Raw genomic sequence first — 16,391 nt, 5'->3', positions numbered from 1 at the left:
ATATTGAAGTTGTAAACATCTGTCTTACTAAGGGTTGTGCTTGGAGGTATTCAATAACACTGCTGAGCCCTTTTCTGCAAATATATAATCACTTCACAGGAGAAATAAATTGGCCCTTAGTGTTTTTTGTGCAGGGGTTTTTATATCGACACTGCAGACAAATATACGCACTCGCTTAACCCCTTACAGACACTATTGTGGGGGGGGAGTAGGGAGTACAGTGGAAAGTACAACACACTTCTATTGCAGAGGTTCTTCTTCTTCTTATGACCTGTAACATATCACTCAGCCCTGAGTAGGAGTAGTTTGCCCTAATCCACCAATCTGACCATAATGCTAAACCCTGTCATTGCTAATTAGCTTACAATGCAATACAACCATTAATTGCCTAATATGCCAGTACAGAGTAAATTCTGTACAGGGTATTGACCGTCTTCACTTCATAAAATTGAGCTTCAGATGAAATTAGGAAAATTTCTGAAGGGATAATTCTTTGTTAGAATACAGAAAATGTTTCCCCGCTCACTGCACACTTTGTAATTCTTTAGAAAAAAAAGAATACATCTAACAGCTTCTTAGATTAGAGACCATTTTAAATTCATCATGCAGATCTATTGCCTATTCCAGGCACGTCTGTCAATCTGCCTGTGAAATGAGGAGCCAGAGGCTTCTGACCCAGACACATCAGCTCCTTCTTGGCCATCTAACAACACTTTCTGAAGACACTCTCACATTAATTTCTTGTTTTCAACTTGCTGCTGCCTTCTAAGACACGGCTCATGCTTGGCCTTTGTGTGGAGTGAGCGGGCAACAAGTACAGTTTATGCAAAGCGGTTATGATGGCCTATGCAAAAGACTTAATAAGAATAGAATAACAATAGAAGATTAAATTAAATAAAAAGGAATTTCAGTCAAATAATTTCATTACACCAGAATGAATTTGACTTATTACAGACAATTTTATTTTTAGCAATACTTTTAGGGGTTGTTGTAATATAAAGTATATTTGCAACTCAAATTACTGTACATTTACTTTTAAAGCTAAATTCCAAACCCTACCATATACATATTTTGGAGCTCTCTCACATTAGAATTGCAATGACTTTTTTTCCAATCCAGCCTTATGGTGAGCATATATATTTCAGAGACACTACATACTGCATCACAGGCACCATTAGAAATGCTTTTTGATAAAATATTTATTCCCCATTCATTTGATATACATTTGAATGTTTATGCTGGCTTTTCGGTAAAACATTAAAATCACAGATAGGATTCTGTGTTGTTACAATCCTCAATTTCTTAAATCAATAGTGCAAATGTTTTGATAAACCGTTCTGGGAGCAGATTTCATCACCGTGGCTGGTTTGATTGAAAACTATCTGTTCTCTGACACTGTTCCAGTTATAGGACAAAAACAAAAACAAGGAAAAAACAAACATTGATATTGGTAAATTCAATCCTTAAATGCAAACTAAATGTACAATAAACGATGCTTTGAAAACTTTCATACCAGATTACATGAGATGACATCCTCATGTTACACGTTTAAAGGAAGACATTAAAAGTGCTTCCGGTGTCCAACAATAATAAATACTGATCAGATTCTAGACGCTTACAGTAATCTTAATGAGCATTTGTTTTGTTCAATAAAAACACGACAAGAAATCGTACCTGAAAATACCGACCCTTTTCCATGACATTCTGCAGTGACAAAAACACTCAAACAAAAAATTATATTAAAACAACTCTAGTAAAAATACTCTCGATAGTACTTTAGTACCCAGCTAAGTTTCGCCCCCTCACCCCCCCCCCAAAGACCTTAGACAATTGTACAAAGTGATTGTATTACAACCTGATTGTCCAGAACAGTGCAGTACTGTAAGTAACATTGTCAGCTACGGTCCAAAATCTCTACAGGGCAAAGTGGATTCAGTGCATTTTCCACCACGGTGAGAAAGCATTCGTGACCAGATTGTGTGTTCATTGGACAGAAGTGTACAAACATTGGCTTATTTAAAAATAAAATATCATAATAATAAAAAAAAAAAAAACATAAAATACATTATCCTTCCCCATTTCCACAGTCTTGATATGTAAACGAACATTGGTTCAGTGTTGACCTGAGTCTGTCATCCAGCTCATTGTCTCCACAGGAGTGTCTTAAGTCCTGGTCACTAATTAGACATTAATCATAGGATGATTTTGGAGTGCTGTCCTGATCATCTTCTCTGTGTGACATCCTGTTGAACGGACATGATGCTCTGTTTTAGCTTCTTGGTAAACAGGTGACTGGCTCTTCCACAGTAGGTGTTAGTGGTGGTCTGTAGCGACACTTCCAGCGGCCGAAGCAGTGAAGTCTCCATGTTCTCGCCAAACGGGTACTGTGATGGAGGGAAGAATGTGTTCTTATTTCCAATTTCAGAAGGAAGTTCAGATTCTATTACAGCTTTGCAGATCCACAGTTGTGTGCCTCTGTCTCTGTCTGATGGCCGCACCAACTTTAGTTTGAGCTCTTCTGTCTCCTGATATTACTCAAGAAAGACTCAAAACAAGCTTTATTTAAAAATCTAACTGAAGTGTGTGCTTCCACGCTTGTTGAGTCCCGCGACAGCCATGATGGGACAATAAGAACTGCGTTAAAATCACACAAATTAAGTGCCACATTTATCACTGTCCGTTCAAGACAATAACATTCTGCATTCGGATTCGGATCTGTCAATTCTGAGAATGTGTTTGGATGATGAATATCTTTTACTGCGACTATACAAGAATGGGCTCAGTAAGGCGTGACAGCGTTGATGAAAGCTACAGCTGCAGCATTCCAGATATGCTTCATTATTACATGCTTTTGTGTCACAAAGTGGACAACAAAGACAACAACAAAGTTCCAGGTCGTCAGCCAGTTAATATTAGCAGCAAAGCCTTTTGTCACATATAGTATGTAAATAAAGTTGCAGGCCTTTTTTGTTTTTTTTTTACATTAAAAAGGTACACCATACTTTTACTGCTCTAGTAAATATGGAGAAATCACTATTTTACAGCATCTCATTTGACTCGGTTTGGCCAAGCATTAGGTTACTCAAAGCACACTCTCTTTATTATCTCTCATATACTGCAGCAGAAAAAAGCCCCATTAACAGCCTCCTATTGATTTTTATGTGGATGCTGCTGCTGCATTGTCCACATAGCCATCATGATGTCTCAAACTAACATCGGCACTAAAAATTTTACAACACTTCTGTGGGCTTGGCCGCGTAATGGCAGCGCCCTTTATTGCAAGCTCCTATGTTGGCTGGGGGGAGCCTGTCATGGGAGCCAGGCTGACTAAGGAGGGATGGAAATTAGAGTTTCCTCCAGAATTGCCAGCTCCAGGCTTTAGGATGCTGTCCACAAAGGACTGAGTGGGAGAAAAGTGGGAGGGGGCCGAGGAGCTGGAGCAACAGGAAGCACTGATAAAAGCTTCAACAAAGTATAGCTTATTACAACAATGGAGGAGACGCTCAGTTAGTCCAGACTCTCTAATAAGCCAACTTACTTCTGTACTACTGTAAAGACTATCTCACATTTATCTGCTTATACAGGATGTGTATCGTGCTTATTACTGGCAAACCACAGCACTCCTCCTAAAATCAGGTGGAGTCTGGTCTGTGCCGTCTTGGATGCTGTGTGCGTGTTTGAGCTGTCGGAGAGACTGATGGAAGCATGAGGGCCGAGTGCCCCATAATGAAGCCTGCTCGTTTACTTAATGGCTGAGAACATTGCCCGCACTGATAGTGGCCAGGCTGGGCCCTGTGGCGGTAATGGATGGAGACCAGCTAATGAAGCTTCCCTTGCTCCCTCGATTGCTGCCTGCATGTTGACCGGTGTGCTGAAATCAACAAGAGCAGATCGAAGGCGAGCCGCCAGCGCGGCAGTGAGAGAGCTCTCCGGCTGACTTGCTCGCTCACTGATGACTTTTACGCTCTAAAACCTAAAACCCATTTAGAGTAAATTTGACAGATGTCATACTTTTTTTAATCCAAGTTCTGTCTTTATTTTCATGGGCCAGTGATGCGCTGGCAGTGTTCTGTAGGGTGTTATACCAACTTAAAGATGCCACGATTCTAAAAAGTGTTTACATGTTACAGAAGGCGTAAAGACAGTCAAACCGCACCTGCTGTTCCAACAAAATGAAATGAGGCCTGCACACAAAGCCGTGAGGAGGATATTAAAGGTTGATGAGGGTGGCGATTCTATATTTTCCTTATTGTCCACAAGTTCAATGAAAAGGCCGAAACCTAAAACGAATTGCTCCTCTGAACAAGTGCTGTGTCTGTGTGTATCCGATACCGATATGTCTTATTTCTCTGTGCCATAGAGCTCAATTGTTGTCCAAAAAGTATTCAAAGCACATCACTGAGCAACACAGTGGTACTGTCTGACCAGTGTCTTTGTTATGCTGACCACGGCCACTGTAGTTTATTTTGAACCAATCCCACATACGGTGTCAGGCTGCCATAAATACTAACTAGTGCACCAGGTCCGCATCATCCAAACAACTGCACTTTTTATGCCTGCTCCATTAACATCTGCTGAAAAACATATCTAATCATGACCTGTTTTTGAAGATTTACAATTTCAGTAGCAATGGACAGAGTAATAATTTATTTTTTTCAGTAATTGCTGTGTGACTGTGTTGAGAATAATCTAACTTGGCCTAACAATAATGATAATGAAGTCCAAACCTTTTTGACGTGGTCTATTTTGACCCTCCATAATTAGCGATGTACCCACAACAATGTTAGAATTATCACTTAAAGTATAAAGGTGCATAAACTTCTCAAGCAGCCATCCCAGTGGCTGAAGCAGGATGGGACTGGTTTGTCTGGTTTGGGAGAGCTGAGACAGGATGACAGAAATGTTTAACAGGCTATTGATTAAGCAATGGTGGACGGAAGCATCCATAAGAGAAAAGCAATGGCCTGGAGTGCCTATTGATAACGTAATGACTAGTAAATGTCTCTCCAAATAGTCTGGTCTACCTCGACAACTGCCCTCTGAAGAATCAGAGGCACCAGAAAGAAAGTCTATAAAAATGATCACTCCCCGCTAGAATAAACAAAGCCTTTCAAACATTACTTCCCCTTACACCGAGTTATCCAGTTGGATATGTCTGGAACACACTTTGAAAAAAGTGATTGTTGACAAATTATACCCTGGAGAAAAGGCAGGTTTTTTTTTCCACAACAGGGGCTCAGAGAACCACAAATTTTTAGTTGAGAGATTGTCTGTACCTTTTGGATGGCCTTGTAGACAGCTCGAAATGCTGGCTGCTTGTCATCGTGGTAAACTCCCCTGTTACCATGGAGAATGAAGACACCTTCTTGTTCAGCCTGTTGACAGTTGCTGCCATAGATGCAGTGGTCTGGACGGTAGTTCCACTGGCAGGGGAACACATAAAGGCTTTCTGTAACACAGCAGTAAATAAAAAGCAGGGTTTATTCAATAAGAACCAGTTACAAAGCCTTACATATTTGTCAGTTTGATGGTAAAAGTCAAAAACAACAAGCTTCTTTAGTGAAGCCTTGTTTGCATTATGAACTAACGTGACATTCATGACTAAAAATAATGCTGTGCATGTGGTTGCACAGACCTGGGTTATGGTGAAATATGATATTAAGGAGGTCCTGGTCACCCCAGGTGATGTTGAGTTTATACTTCTGGAGAAGGGGCATCAGAATTTCCTCCCACTGTAGCGCAACTGTTGTCATGTCATTCTAGAGGGAAAAAAGACAGCAATCAAGATCGCATTCAGATCATTTCAAAATCTGCAATTCTGGAAAATTAATCCCTTTTCAAACACTTCGGATCAACTCAAAGAAATGGTTTTGTCTCCAATTGAAATATGATCAATGTGATGGTTTAGAGAGAATTACAGCAGTGACCTCAACTGGTCAATCTTGGTGGTACAGCTAAGTCTCCTTCAGTATTCTCCATTACTTTTCAATGTATTGATTTCACACATCTCTACATGGTTCAATTACTAACCAAATGTAAAAATGTTGATGGTTAAAACCGGAGTAGCACGACATCATATGACTTCACAGACGAGGATTGTTCTTTAGAACAAATATTTGTTAACTAACTAACTCATTAAATGTGTCTGTGTGCTTGTATCAACACTGAGTCACACTCTTCACATAAATATGTCAGACCTGGACATAATAAAATTCCTTTTTGACATTTAAGATGTTTTGCTCCTGCACTTCCATATTCTGTATTTTTTTAATGGCCATCATGATACACTGGTAAAATAAATTAGCAAGACAAATTACTTTAACTACATAGCAACAGCTGACTGTACCGGAAAAAAAAAAAAATCAACCTGCACATTACCTTAAAAAATTTCTCCCTGAGGCGCGTCATGTTCATGAGCATGACCCCTGAGTTGATGCCTGTCTTGCCATAGTAAGGGTGGCGGGCAAAGCGGTTGTACCAGCCGATGCGTGGCTCCTCATGCTCTGGAGCCATGGCAGCCAAGTGGCTCGAATTGAACTGAGAAAGGAGGGCCCAGATGTCCTCTACTGGCTGCAGAAAAAGGATATCTGTGTCCACATAGAGCAACGAATCCACGTCCTTCAGGATCAGCTGGAGAACAAACCACAAAATACCTATGAGCACATTATGCAAATGTGTAATTGTTACAAGTTCTATCTATGAAGGATAGTGTTGGGTAGCAGACTCAGTACTTTTAAGGGTAAAATCTGTGCCATATATCTCTATGTTGGAGAGAGAGAGAGAGAGAGAGTTGGTCAATGTCAAGCTTAAGGAGCCGTTACACTTTTCAAAGCTTGACACGCTCGCATATTTGTAAAGTGGCCAAGGAAACATGTCTAGCCTGACGAAACGCCTGGTCAAACACAACATATATCTAAAAACTGAGCAGAGTATCATGTTTGACAGCCTGAAAGCCAACGTTATCAAACCTGCAGCGCTGATAAAGAGGATATCACATGTGGTTCCTCCAACACACACACAAGATAGTGCTGTCACGCTATGGTGATTGTGAGAGGCTGGAAGGTTGTAGAGACAGGTTTAAGAGGGGAATGACATTTTTGTTACTACAGAGAGGGTAACGTGAAAAAAGGTACAACTGCGTACCGGTGCCAAATTCCGAGTACTGGTAACAGTATGGCTTCAGGTGTGAACAGTACCCAACCCTAATGAAGGATGACTCTAGACCTACTGGCAGGAAGAGCCTCTGAGAGGCACAAGGTTTGAAGAGCTTCTTCCACTCCTTTGCATTCTCCTTGGGAAAAGTGATGGGGTAGATGGTGAAGTTAAACTTGGTCTGAACTGTCGTTGGCCAGGAGTCCAGCTTTAAGAAAATATAAGCATAAAGAAAAATTGTAGAAATCCACATGTAGGATTTTAACTTCACACGTTCCTAAATTAAACGGCACAGTTTAGCCTTTGAACCAACAAGTGACAACAACTGTTTAAAAATCAGAATCAGAATCACTTTAATAATCCCCAGGGGGAAATTGCTTTTTGTTACACACAGCTCCAAAAGAATAAGAATAAGAATACACTTCAAACACAAGTAAAATACAAATATATAAAAGTATGAATAATAAAAAAAAAAGATGTATTAAAAATTATTATTACAAATAATAATAATAAAAAGAAGACTTTACTGTAAAAACATTCATGCATGAAAACTTTTTCCTTACACATGCCTTCAGTTTGTTTGTTTGTGCAATAGTTGCGAAAATGCCTTCTCAATGTGATTCTTCATGTCATATACAGAATAACGTTAAGAAGATGGCATAAGACATCATTTACACTGATTCAGTCGTAACTGGGCTATTGCTTTGAGAAACCGTACAAGCGGAAAATGAATACACAAGTACGTGAAAGTTTTGGTGGTGTTGAAGAAGACACTTACAGCATTTCTGAAGCGGTCATGTAGATCATCCTCAGCAAAGATGTAAAAGTGCAGAGGCTTTTTGCTGAAGAGAACAGCAGACTTCAACATGGTGAGAGTCTCCTCTAGCCTGGGGCCACAGGCCACCACAGCCAGGTGACTTCTCCCATCGCCATGTTCCTTGACTGCAGAGCCTGACCTCTCTCTAAGAGCCAAAACAAAATAAAATGAATCAGTATTCAACCCCTGCTTTTACTCTTACAACAGCATGGTCACACTGACGAGTGCAGGAGAGAACAAAGCAATGGAGATATCTGCAGGCTCAGCTGACTGGTACTCAGCCCTGTAGGGTTGGAACTGTCATTGGGTTTAATGAAAGGATGTGGAACAAGACTATCACTCGTGCTTAGTGCTGCCTTCAAGCGCTCCTTGTAAACTATTTCTTTCAAGTTTGGAAATAATCAATAATAATGAATGTAACTGGAGACATTTCAAAAACCACTTTGCCAGTTTTCAGTCAATCATTCTCTCTGCCAATGCTGAGACTTTGAATCAAGAAAAATCAATGCTACTCCTCCACCTTTGACTGCATTACTGCAAGTTAAGTTAGAGGTGATAAGAAAATCTGTTTATAACTTACTGGCATGTTTAATGGTGTTGTTAATTGATTGTCAATCTATTACACGTAAAGTACAGATTTAAGGTTAAAATGTAATGTAGAAGAAAGCATATTTTTTACCACATTAGCGCAGCCTTCAAGTAGTCATGATCATGAGATAGCTCTACACTAACAACTCAGGTGTTGTCATTGAGGAAGTTATCAGCATGTCTTTTCTACTAGTTGTACTAATAAAACTCAAGAGTAGTCACAAGATACACTGTGAATGCAGCAATAGGCCCAGCACTTACTCTGGACTGTGGATCTAGGGAGTTGGTGAAAGTTGTTAATTAAAATCTACTGATTATTAAAGAACATCGGTATCTTTTTTATAGAGATGCACAAAATCAGTCATACCTAAGAGGTGATTCCCATAAGCAGTTCACTCCACAAACATCAGCAGGCAGTCTCCAATATGGATTCCAGTAAGAAACTGACACTGATTTACACCTGACAGAATAAAAACATGATCTTTTGGATCCTCAAAGTTAATCTCTCAAACATCAGAACCGGATGTTTAGGGATTACATGTGTCCTGAACATCCCCCCAGAGTTAGCTCTTCAACAGGTGGCGGTCGTTTAAATCCAGCCAAAAGCTAATGAGGCACAGAATTAGCTCTCAGTAATGCTAATGGTTAATCAATTATCTATTAGCTAGCTAACATATAGTAACTAATAGATTTCTACTAGACTATAATAGCAGGTTTTGAACACATTACATCACATTACAGACCATTGGTACACAAAAGCACAATTAAAACGTTGAATATATTTTGAATTCATCCAGCAAGAGTTGTGGTTTAATTACCAACAGCCCGGTCGCTAAAATAAAGTTACCTGCGGTTAACGTTAGCTAGAAAACCTGACCTGTAACAAGTCAACTAACTAACCTTTCAAAAGCAACATTATATATTATTTTACTCATACTAACTTAATAGCAACTGCAAATGTAGCAAGAGCTAACCACTAACGCTAATACGATAAACACTAGGAGACAGGTTAGCTAGCTAAGCTACCTGTGAAGGCCTGCCAATCCAGGCGTTTTCCTGAGAAGGCGCCCGGTGTCACGACCGCTCCTGCCGTGTATCCCCTGTCCTTTCAGGGTCCAGTCGTCTCCATCCTCCAAGGTGGAGGCTAGTTGATTGAACACATAGAGTAGCGAAAAGAAGGTGAAAACCGTGCACAGGAGAAATGCGTGAAGATAGCATCGCATTTTGCGTTTCAAGTTTTAAGCGCTAAGGGAACATTTTTGTTGATCTTTGCTTCCATCTGATGTGCTACCAGCTAGCTAGCTAGCTAATCTAGCTCATAAATCAAGTCAGAAGGTAATCCGGAGAGCACAGTTGATGTTTACTGTTTTCAGCCCCACCCACTTGAGCAGCCATCTGTACAGTGTGTGTGCAGCTAACAGGTAGACTTTAAAATCTGTAAAGTAATATACATACTACAACCAAATAGGTACTAACCACTCCAAGCTGCATAAATACATACTAAGTACATAGTAATGGTTCACAGGATGAGAAACATTACGGTGGGAAAACACTCCTGGTAAGTAGTAAAGTGACTCTGAACATTATCTCACTTTGTTTGTATGTGGTAGTTAAAACTATGGAAGACCATTTCCACCAAAGTGATGAAAAAATAGATCAAGTTTGACATCATGATGAAAAAACAAAAAAAAAAAAAAGAGAGAAACTTTCTCAAATAAATTAGATTCTCAAAGTAGTGGCTTAGTGTCTCAAAAATGATCTAGAACTTTGAATAGGCCTATGTTGTGCAAATTTCGAGAACTTTCATTATTTTGAGAAATTAATTCATAGTTTAAGTCATTATTTCACTCAAGCTTCTCATTATTTTGACTTACATGGTGTTTTCTCCCATCACATTGGCAGAAATGGGCTTCCTAATAAAAATGACGATTGTGGAAGCGATGTACCAACAAATAAATGTACTGCATTTAAGCTGTTAGGCAAGTTAAGGCTCATAAGTAGTACCAGGAAGATATAGTATCTGGCTATCAAATAAATATTCTACAGAACAAAGAACATTTCCCTCTGAAATACAAGGAGGAAAAAGTTAGAAAGTAGCAGGTGGAAATACTTAACTACCTCAAGGTTGTATTTATGCACAGTATGAGTAAATGGAATCAATTACTTTCCGTCCCTGTTTTTAGGGCCTTCATCTCAAGGCACAATCTTCAGACTTTCCCCTCCTACCTACAACAACTTTGAGCACAAACACAGTACAATGAAGTCTGTGCAGTTCACTGATTGACCTGAACCAGCTACATTAGTTAAATGCCAAATCTATTGACTTTTAATGTCTTGCCGTAATGGAAATGGAAAGTCATGATGTGAATAAAAGACTGTGGATTGATTAAAAAAATACTGTTAATAAACTACTGAAATGCAAAAGCACGTTATTGAAAAAAAAGTTTTGTTCTAGTATAGAAACTATTAACAAATCCATGTCTTACAAACTGTGCCAGTTCATAATGAAAAATAAAAACATATCCAAGTATCTACAACTTATTTTATTTAACATCATTTGACAATATAAACCATTCTATAGATTAAATCATGCTTAACTCTACCAAGTGAAGGAGAAGCATAGTTAGAATAATAATTCAACATTTTTACTCAAATGTTAGACAGTAAAACAATTAATGGCATCCAATGGCATAAAATGAGAGCTGGAAAAGGCCTGTAACCGACAGTGTTATGATTTACTGAGAACGGCAAAGTGGAAGTAATGCTAAGAAAATTTTATCATGGACACGATGCCATTAAGTGCAAATAATGATAACAAAATTCAAGGATAAAGTAGAATTCTGAGATGACGTCTTCATATCTTCTTTCATAATGCATCATTTCTTCTTCTTCTGACCGATTGAGTGTGACGCTGATGTAACACTTATGTGTGAAAACACAAGTCACCGCAACACGTGGCACAGTTCAACCGACATCCGGATCATTTAATGCTACAGTTACTTTTTTTTCAGTTCATCGTAAGAGATCTTGCTGCAACAGTTCTTTGAATGGAGCATACAGCATATGTTCTGACTCCTGAATTCTTTACCATCATTGGAAGGCAGTGAAAAATACAACCCCGAATGGAAGTGAATGCTATCATATTGGCATTTGTAGTATTGTAAAAAAAAACAAAAAAAACAACAACAACAAAGAAAAAGAAAAAAAGAACGAGTATGTTGAAGTTAAATCTCTATCCGAGGCTGTTGACAGTGCAGAAGAACGGGCTGTGCAGACTGGGAGTGTGAAGGTTAGTGAGTCTCTCCATTAACCGGCGAGCCTTCCCCGTGGGGCGAAGAGCACCTGGAGACCCCTCGCTCAGTGTTGTCGGAGCTGGAGCCACTTTGACTGTGCTGGTCTGCTGAGGCAGCGCTTGTTGAAGTGGATATGGGTTTGGCCTTCTCTTTAAAGTCTGTGATTATTACCGTCAAGTCTCCAACTGTGACCTCTAGATGCTGGGCACTGCTCCTGTCTATGTTTTTTAACCTGGGCCTGGTGAAGAGACAAACAGACAGAAAAGAGGAGCTGAAAAATGCTTTGAGGATGTTAAATGTTTCGGTGGCAGTAACAAGATTAAAGACCACTAAATGTGGAAGCATGCGTTCATTACCTCATCTTTTTATGGCTTTTCTTTTTCAGCGTTGGTTCTTTATCGCTCTTGTCCTTCTCTGATTTTTCTTTCCTCTCTTTTTTGGGGTGTGTGGGTGGTGCAAACTGCTGATTTACTTGCTGCGCAACCAGCTGGGAAACAGGCCGTGGTTTTCTGAAAGAGACAAAAGACAAAGTTACTGGCCTCATAGTTTCATTTATAGCACTGAACTCGTAAGTAGGGCGAGCATGTGGCTTTCACTGCTGAACTGTGTAACTAACTAATGAATCTCCAAAAGTCTAACAAAAAGTTAAAGGACAGGTGCACAATTTTTGAAGACCGTTTTAAAGCAGTAGTCAGGTGCCCGCATGTAGATAGAAACAGGCATTGCTTGCTGTAATCATTACACTTCGCCATGCAGAGATCCCTTCCTAATGCAGTTCCAGAGTGACAAAAAAAGTTTATCTGAAGTTAATGAGGCTTCAGCAGTATGAGTTTGTCAGATCAAGTGGTTTTCTTCCAAAGTCACTGTATTTTAAATTATCCTCTTTGTTTCTCCGGGCTGTTTTTCTTTTCTGTGAAGAGCTGCAGCTGAGGCATAATGAGGGAATTTCAAACTAAAAGGACAGTGACTGTGGAAGATATCTACTTGGTTTGATTAATTCAGACTGCTCAGGCCATATTAACTTCAGAGGACTGTGGATTCTGTTTGATTGGCTGCACATAAAGAGGAGATCTCTTCACAGCCAGTATGAACATGAGAGATGGCTGCAGCAAGCACACTTCTTTTAGTGTTCACATAGACACCTGATTATTACTTTTAAAAACTAATGTAAACAGGTGTAAGCCTATTGTTTGAACCTTGGCTCTGGCAGGTTTTTAGGCACAGCCATAAATGTCCTCCACGTTCTGCCACACTCAATAATGATGATCCTGCAGTGTCAGTGGACTTTTCCTCAGCACTGCACACAGGTAGGGTATTAATACTGCACTAAAGAACAATGATCATATATTCCTGCTGCCCGCAGTCCCAGAAATGGACCTCAGATGAACATCGTATACACCTCAGTCCTCAAAATCAATTTAACCATATAGCAAACTGCTTTTTGATCGATTCTTTAATGAACATATGGTTTTGGTATAACTGTGCTAAGAAACAGTAAGATGGTCATTATAGTCTTTATGGAAAATCTGATATATAACATTACATTACTCAAGATGTCGCAATTTCTCCCTTTCATTCTCTACTTTCATCATTCAAAACTTTCCTAGTTTCATAAAAACAGAAAGTATCTTCTTGTTTCAGAATCATTGGTGAAAAGTTTCAGACTGACTCCCCCAAAGTTTGAATTGAAGTTTATCAAATTCAAGAGGTCTCTTCAGCTCTTTCCTCCTAACCCTAACCCTGTCTAAGGCCTTTTGAAGTATTCATAACACCTGTGTGGAGTTAAACATCTTGTGATCTCTTGAAAAAGTGGTCAGGAATTAGTATACAGACCTGCTAGCTGTGAGTTCCCCTTTTCCTCTCTCTTTTTTTTAATCATCTAAAAAACATTTACTTATACATAGTGTGATGTATCCTAATAAATATGTAGATAGGGTTACTCTCAGTTACAGCTTTGGCATAAGTACCCAAACATACACTGAGTTGCCATGTTCATTTGGTCCAACTGGCTAAAACGAATAATAGTTTAATACAGCAGTCACACATTCATGAAGGTTCCTGTGTTTGGTTTTAAGGACACATTGATTCAACTGTGGTGTCATTTCGTAGGCTGTAGATTGTGATGCTGTAGATTGTATGGCATTATACCGAGAGGTGTTTCTAATATTTAGAAATATTTATTCCGCTACCCTAAGCGATGTAAATGGAGTAGACGAGGTATTTAAAGGATATCAGTATAATACAATACAATTTAGGAGCACAACAAGCACTGTTAATTGTGGCAAAACCCTCAGGTCAAGAATCAATGTCCCCACGACATAACAAAAGTAATTTTTTCCACCAGATTTTATTTCTTCAGCCACCCACTGAGGGGTATACTCTGCATCTCACTAAAATTTCAAAGCCCTCAAAAGCCTGGAATAAATCTCTACTGTTGAAATGCTGAATCCTTTATTTACTTCTATTTCCCTAAAAGGCTGACAGATTTGCGTAATTCCCAGATAAAAAAAACTTGCTGATAATATTGATATATCTTTAAAATTATTATCAGTTACTGGTTAATTATTAACATCCCTGCTGAGCACATGACCTCAGTGGTAGATGTGGCCAATGACCACAAACTATAGTCTCCAAAATATCCATAAAGTTGAATCAACAACTATTTTTTCTGCCAAAAACTTAACATTAAACCCTTCCTGACGATGGGGTGTAATGCAGTAGGTAGGTAAACCTAATAAATATGCAACTGGTTCTACTATTTCATCACAACATGCAGTTAAAATGAGAACGGCTATAGCAGAGCTTTGGTGGTTCTACATTAAAAACAGTTGTGCTTACCGAGTCGACGTCCCCTTCCTGACATCACACATGAGGCACTTGAACGCCTCAGCGCTGTTCCTGAACGTGCAGACGCTGCAGTCCCAGTAGCCGTCGTCGGTGCACGGCTTGGACTGCCGCTTCGGCCTAGAGAGACACACACACACACACACACACACACACACACACACACACACACACACACACACACACACACACACACACACACACACACACACACACACACACACACACACACACACACACACACACACACACACACACACACACAACAAAACAAAAACACTGTCACAACGGCGCTGTTAAAGTGAGCGCAACGACCTCAAAGAAAACCTGTTGGATAACGATTGGCAGAGCAGGAAACACACGAGTCTGAAGATGTTTTCTGGCTCTCAAACAAGGCAGTGAGGAGAGGGGAGCTTTCAGTTTACACAGCCAGTTACACCATATTTAACCAGCAGACAGCCGCCATGAACACTTCAGTGAAACTGCTCATCCATTGACCGAGCTTTCTGTTCCTAAATGGCCCGAGAAAGTCTTCGTTCAGAGACACTAGCGACGGTTTTACCTTGTGGGGCTCTTCTTGTCTCCCATTTTAGTCAACTTAGACCCGCTGGAGCTGAAAATGACCGATGTTACAGGTGAAAAGACGCATTTAGCTGCTACTCAGCTGTCGTGGAAACTCCTGTCGAAGGACGGCCACGTGACACGCGTGCAGCCAATCGCAGCGGAGAGAGCAATAAATGTGACACAACACGGATGAAAGGCGCTTTGTAGATGATGCAGCGTGGACAATGAGGATGTACACAAATACTGTTTATGAATCTGCAGCCATAGATCACAATATACAGGATGTGTTAATGAAAAGGGATTCGTGGGCTGTTTCCTTTCGTCTTGTACTTGTACCCAAAGTGTTAGTGTCCATAACCTGTGTATTTTCATCTTATAAGATGAGGTCAAACCAACCTAATTGAGGCAAACTAAACTGTCACAGCAGAAAAAAAATATTACAACAGTTGTATACAATAGATAAGTGCCCATAAAAACTAGAATACTATCTTCATTATGAGCACCTACAATATAAACCACGAAAAATAAAAGGTGCTATAAACCTCACATGAAGCGAAACTCTTCAGCATACTGACACACAAATACCCTCATAGGGAAGAAATAATAATAATTATAATAATAATTTGCATTATTTCTAAAAAAAAAAGAAGAAAAATGCAGTTGAATGAATGATGATATTGGTGTGTCTTGTGTCTGCTCCTCCTCATTTGAGACGGAAACGTACTTTTGATTCTACTTCACTGATTTAGCAGCTACAGTTGGATTAGTTTCAGATTAAGACTATAACTAGACAACCTATGATGACTTTAGAAAATATAATACATTGTTAGCGATTAAATTTCCCAACAATACATAATGTGGTCAGGATTAGCACCAGATTGACAAGCTACACCGTTAAAATGCTGCTTACAATACAGCATGAATTATAATACAGCCGTGATATAAAACTATATCACTTACAGGGTCTATTCCACTGTCTAATGAGTACTTGTGACTTTGACACTCCACTTTAAATCCTTCCTCCATTATGGTATTGCTTCTACCATTGTCACAGCAGGAAAAAAAACTTTGGACGCTCCCATGTGTCGCCTCTAGGGGGCGGCAGCGCGCTCTTGTCTGGAACTACGTCGTCC

At 39.6% G+C, this 16,391-nt stretch overlaps 2 protein-coding genes across 3 annotated transcripts; both read right to left on the bottom strand.

Moving 5' to 3' along the window:
* Positions 1-1,022: 1,022 nt before the first annotated feature.
* On the bottom strand, positions 1,023-9,874 carry LOC139201179 (glucoside xylosyltransferase 1-like). Of its 2 annotated transcripts, XM_070830434.1 has the most exons (8): positions 9,584-9,874; positions 8,925-9,017; positions 7,931-8,114; positions 7,229-7,360; positions 6,379-6,630; positions 5,636-5,759; positions 5,277-5,449; positions 1,023-2,384 (listed from the first exon to the last, which is right to left on the bottom strand). In XM_070830434.1, the coding sequence occupies exons 1-8, from the start codon at positions 9,778-9,780 to the stop codon at positions 2,223-2,225; spliced, it is 1,317 nt and encodes a 438-aa protein (XP_070686535.1). In that variant the 5' UTR covers positions 9,781-9,874; the 3' UTR covers positions 1,023-2,222. The 2 variants fall into 2 exon arrangements, with proteins under 2 accessions (XP_070686535.1, XP_070686536.1); XM_070830435.1 differs by lacking the exon at positions 8,925-9,017.
* A 1,235-nt stretch (positions 9,875-11,109) lies between these two features.
* Positions 11,110-15,386, bottom strand: LOC139201404 (YY1-associated factor 2-like). Its single transcript, XM_070830708.1, has 4 exons — positions 15,257-15,386; positions 14,689-14,814; positions 12,207-12,359; positions 11,110-12,088 (listed from the first exon to the last, which is right to left on the bottom strand). The coding sequence occupies exons 1-4, from the start codon at positions 15,280-15,282 to the stop codon at positions 11,848-11,850; spliced, it is 546 nt and encodes a 181-aa protein (XP_070686809.1). The 5' UTR covers positions 15,283-15,386; the 3' UTR covers positions 11,110-11,847.
* Positions 15,387-16,391: the final 1,005 nt, after the last annotated feature.

This window comes from Pempheris klunzingeri, chromosome 5 (genome assembly GCF_042242105.1).
Source record: "Pempheris klunzingeri isolate RE-2024b chromosome 5, fPemKlu1.hap1, whole genome shotgun sequence".
NCBI lineage: Eukaryota > Metazoa > Chordata > Actinopteri > Acropomatiformes > Pempheridae > Pempheris > Pempheris klunzingeri.
The sequence above is the reverse complement of the archived record's forward strand: the minus strand, read 5'-3'. Positions and strand labels throughout refer to the sequence as shown.

Coding starts and splice junctions, on each gene's coding strand:
- LOC139201179 (XM_070830434.1), bottom strand. CDS start 9,780: ATGCGATGCTATCTTCACGCATTTCTCCTGTGCACGGTTTTCACCTTC. Junction 5,760..6,378: donor TCAGGGAGAAATTTTTTAAG/GTAATGTGCAGG, acceptor TTTTCCCTCTAG/AATGACATGACAACAGTTGC. Junction 5,450..5,635: donor CATATTTCACCATAACCCAG/GTCTGTGCAACC, acceptor GCTGTGTTACAG/AAAGCCTTTATGTGTTCCCC.
- LOC139201404 (XM_070830708.1), bottom strand. CDS start 15,282: ATGGGAGACAAGAAGAGCCCCACAAG. Junction 12,360..14,688: donor AGGAAGGGGACGTCGACTCG/GTAAGCACAACT, acceptor TGTCTCTTTCAG/AAAACCACGGCCTGTTTCCC. Junction 12,089..12,206: donor AAAAGCCATAAAAAGATGAG/GTAATGAACGCA, acceptor TCTCTTCACCAG/GCCCAGGTTAAAAAACATAG.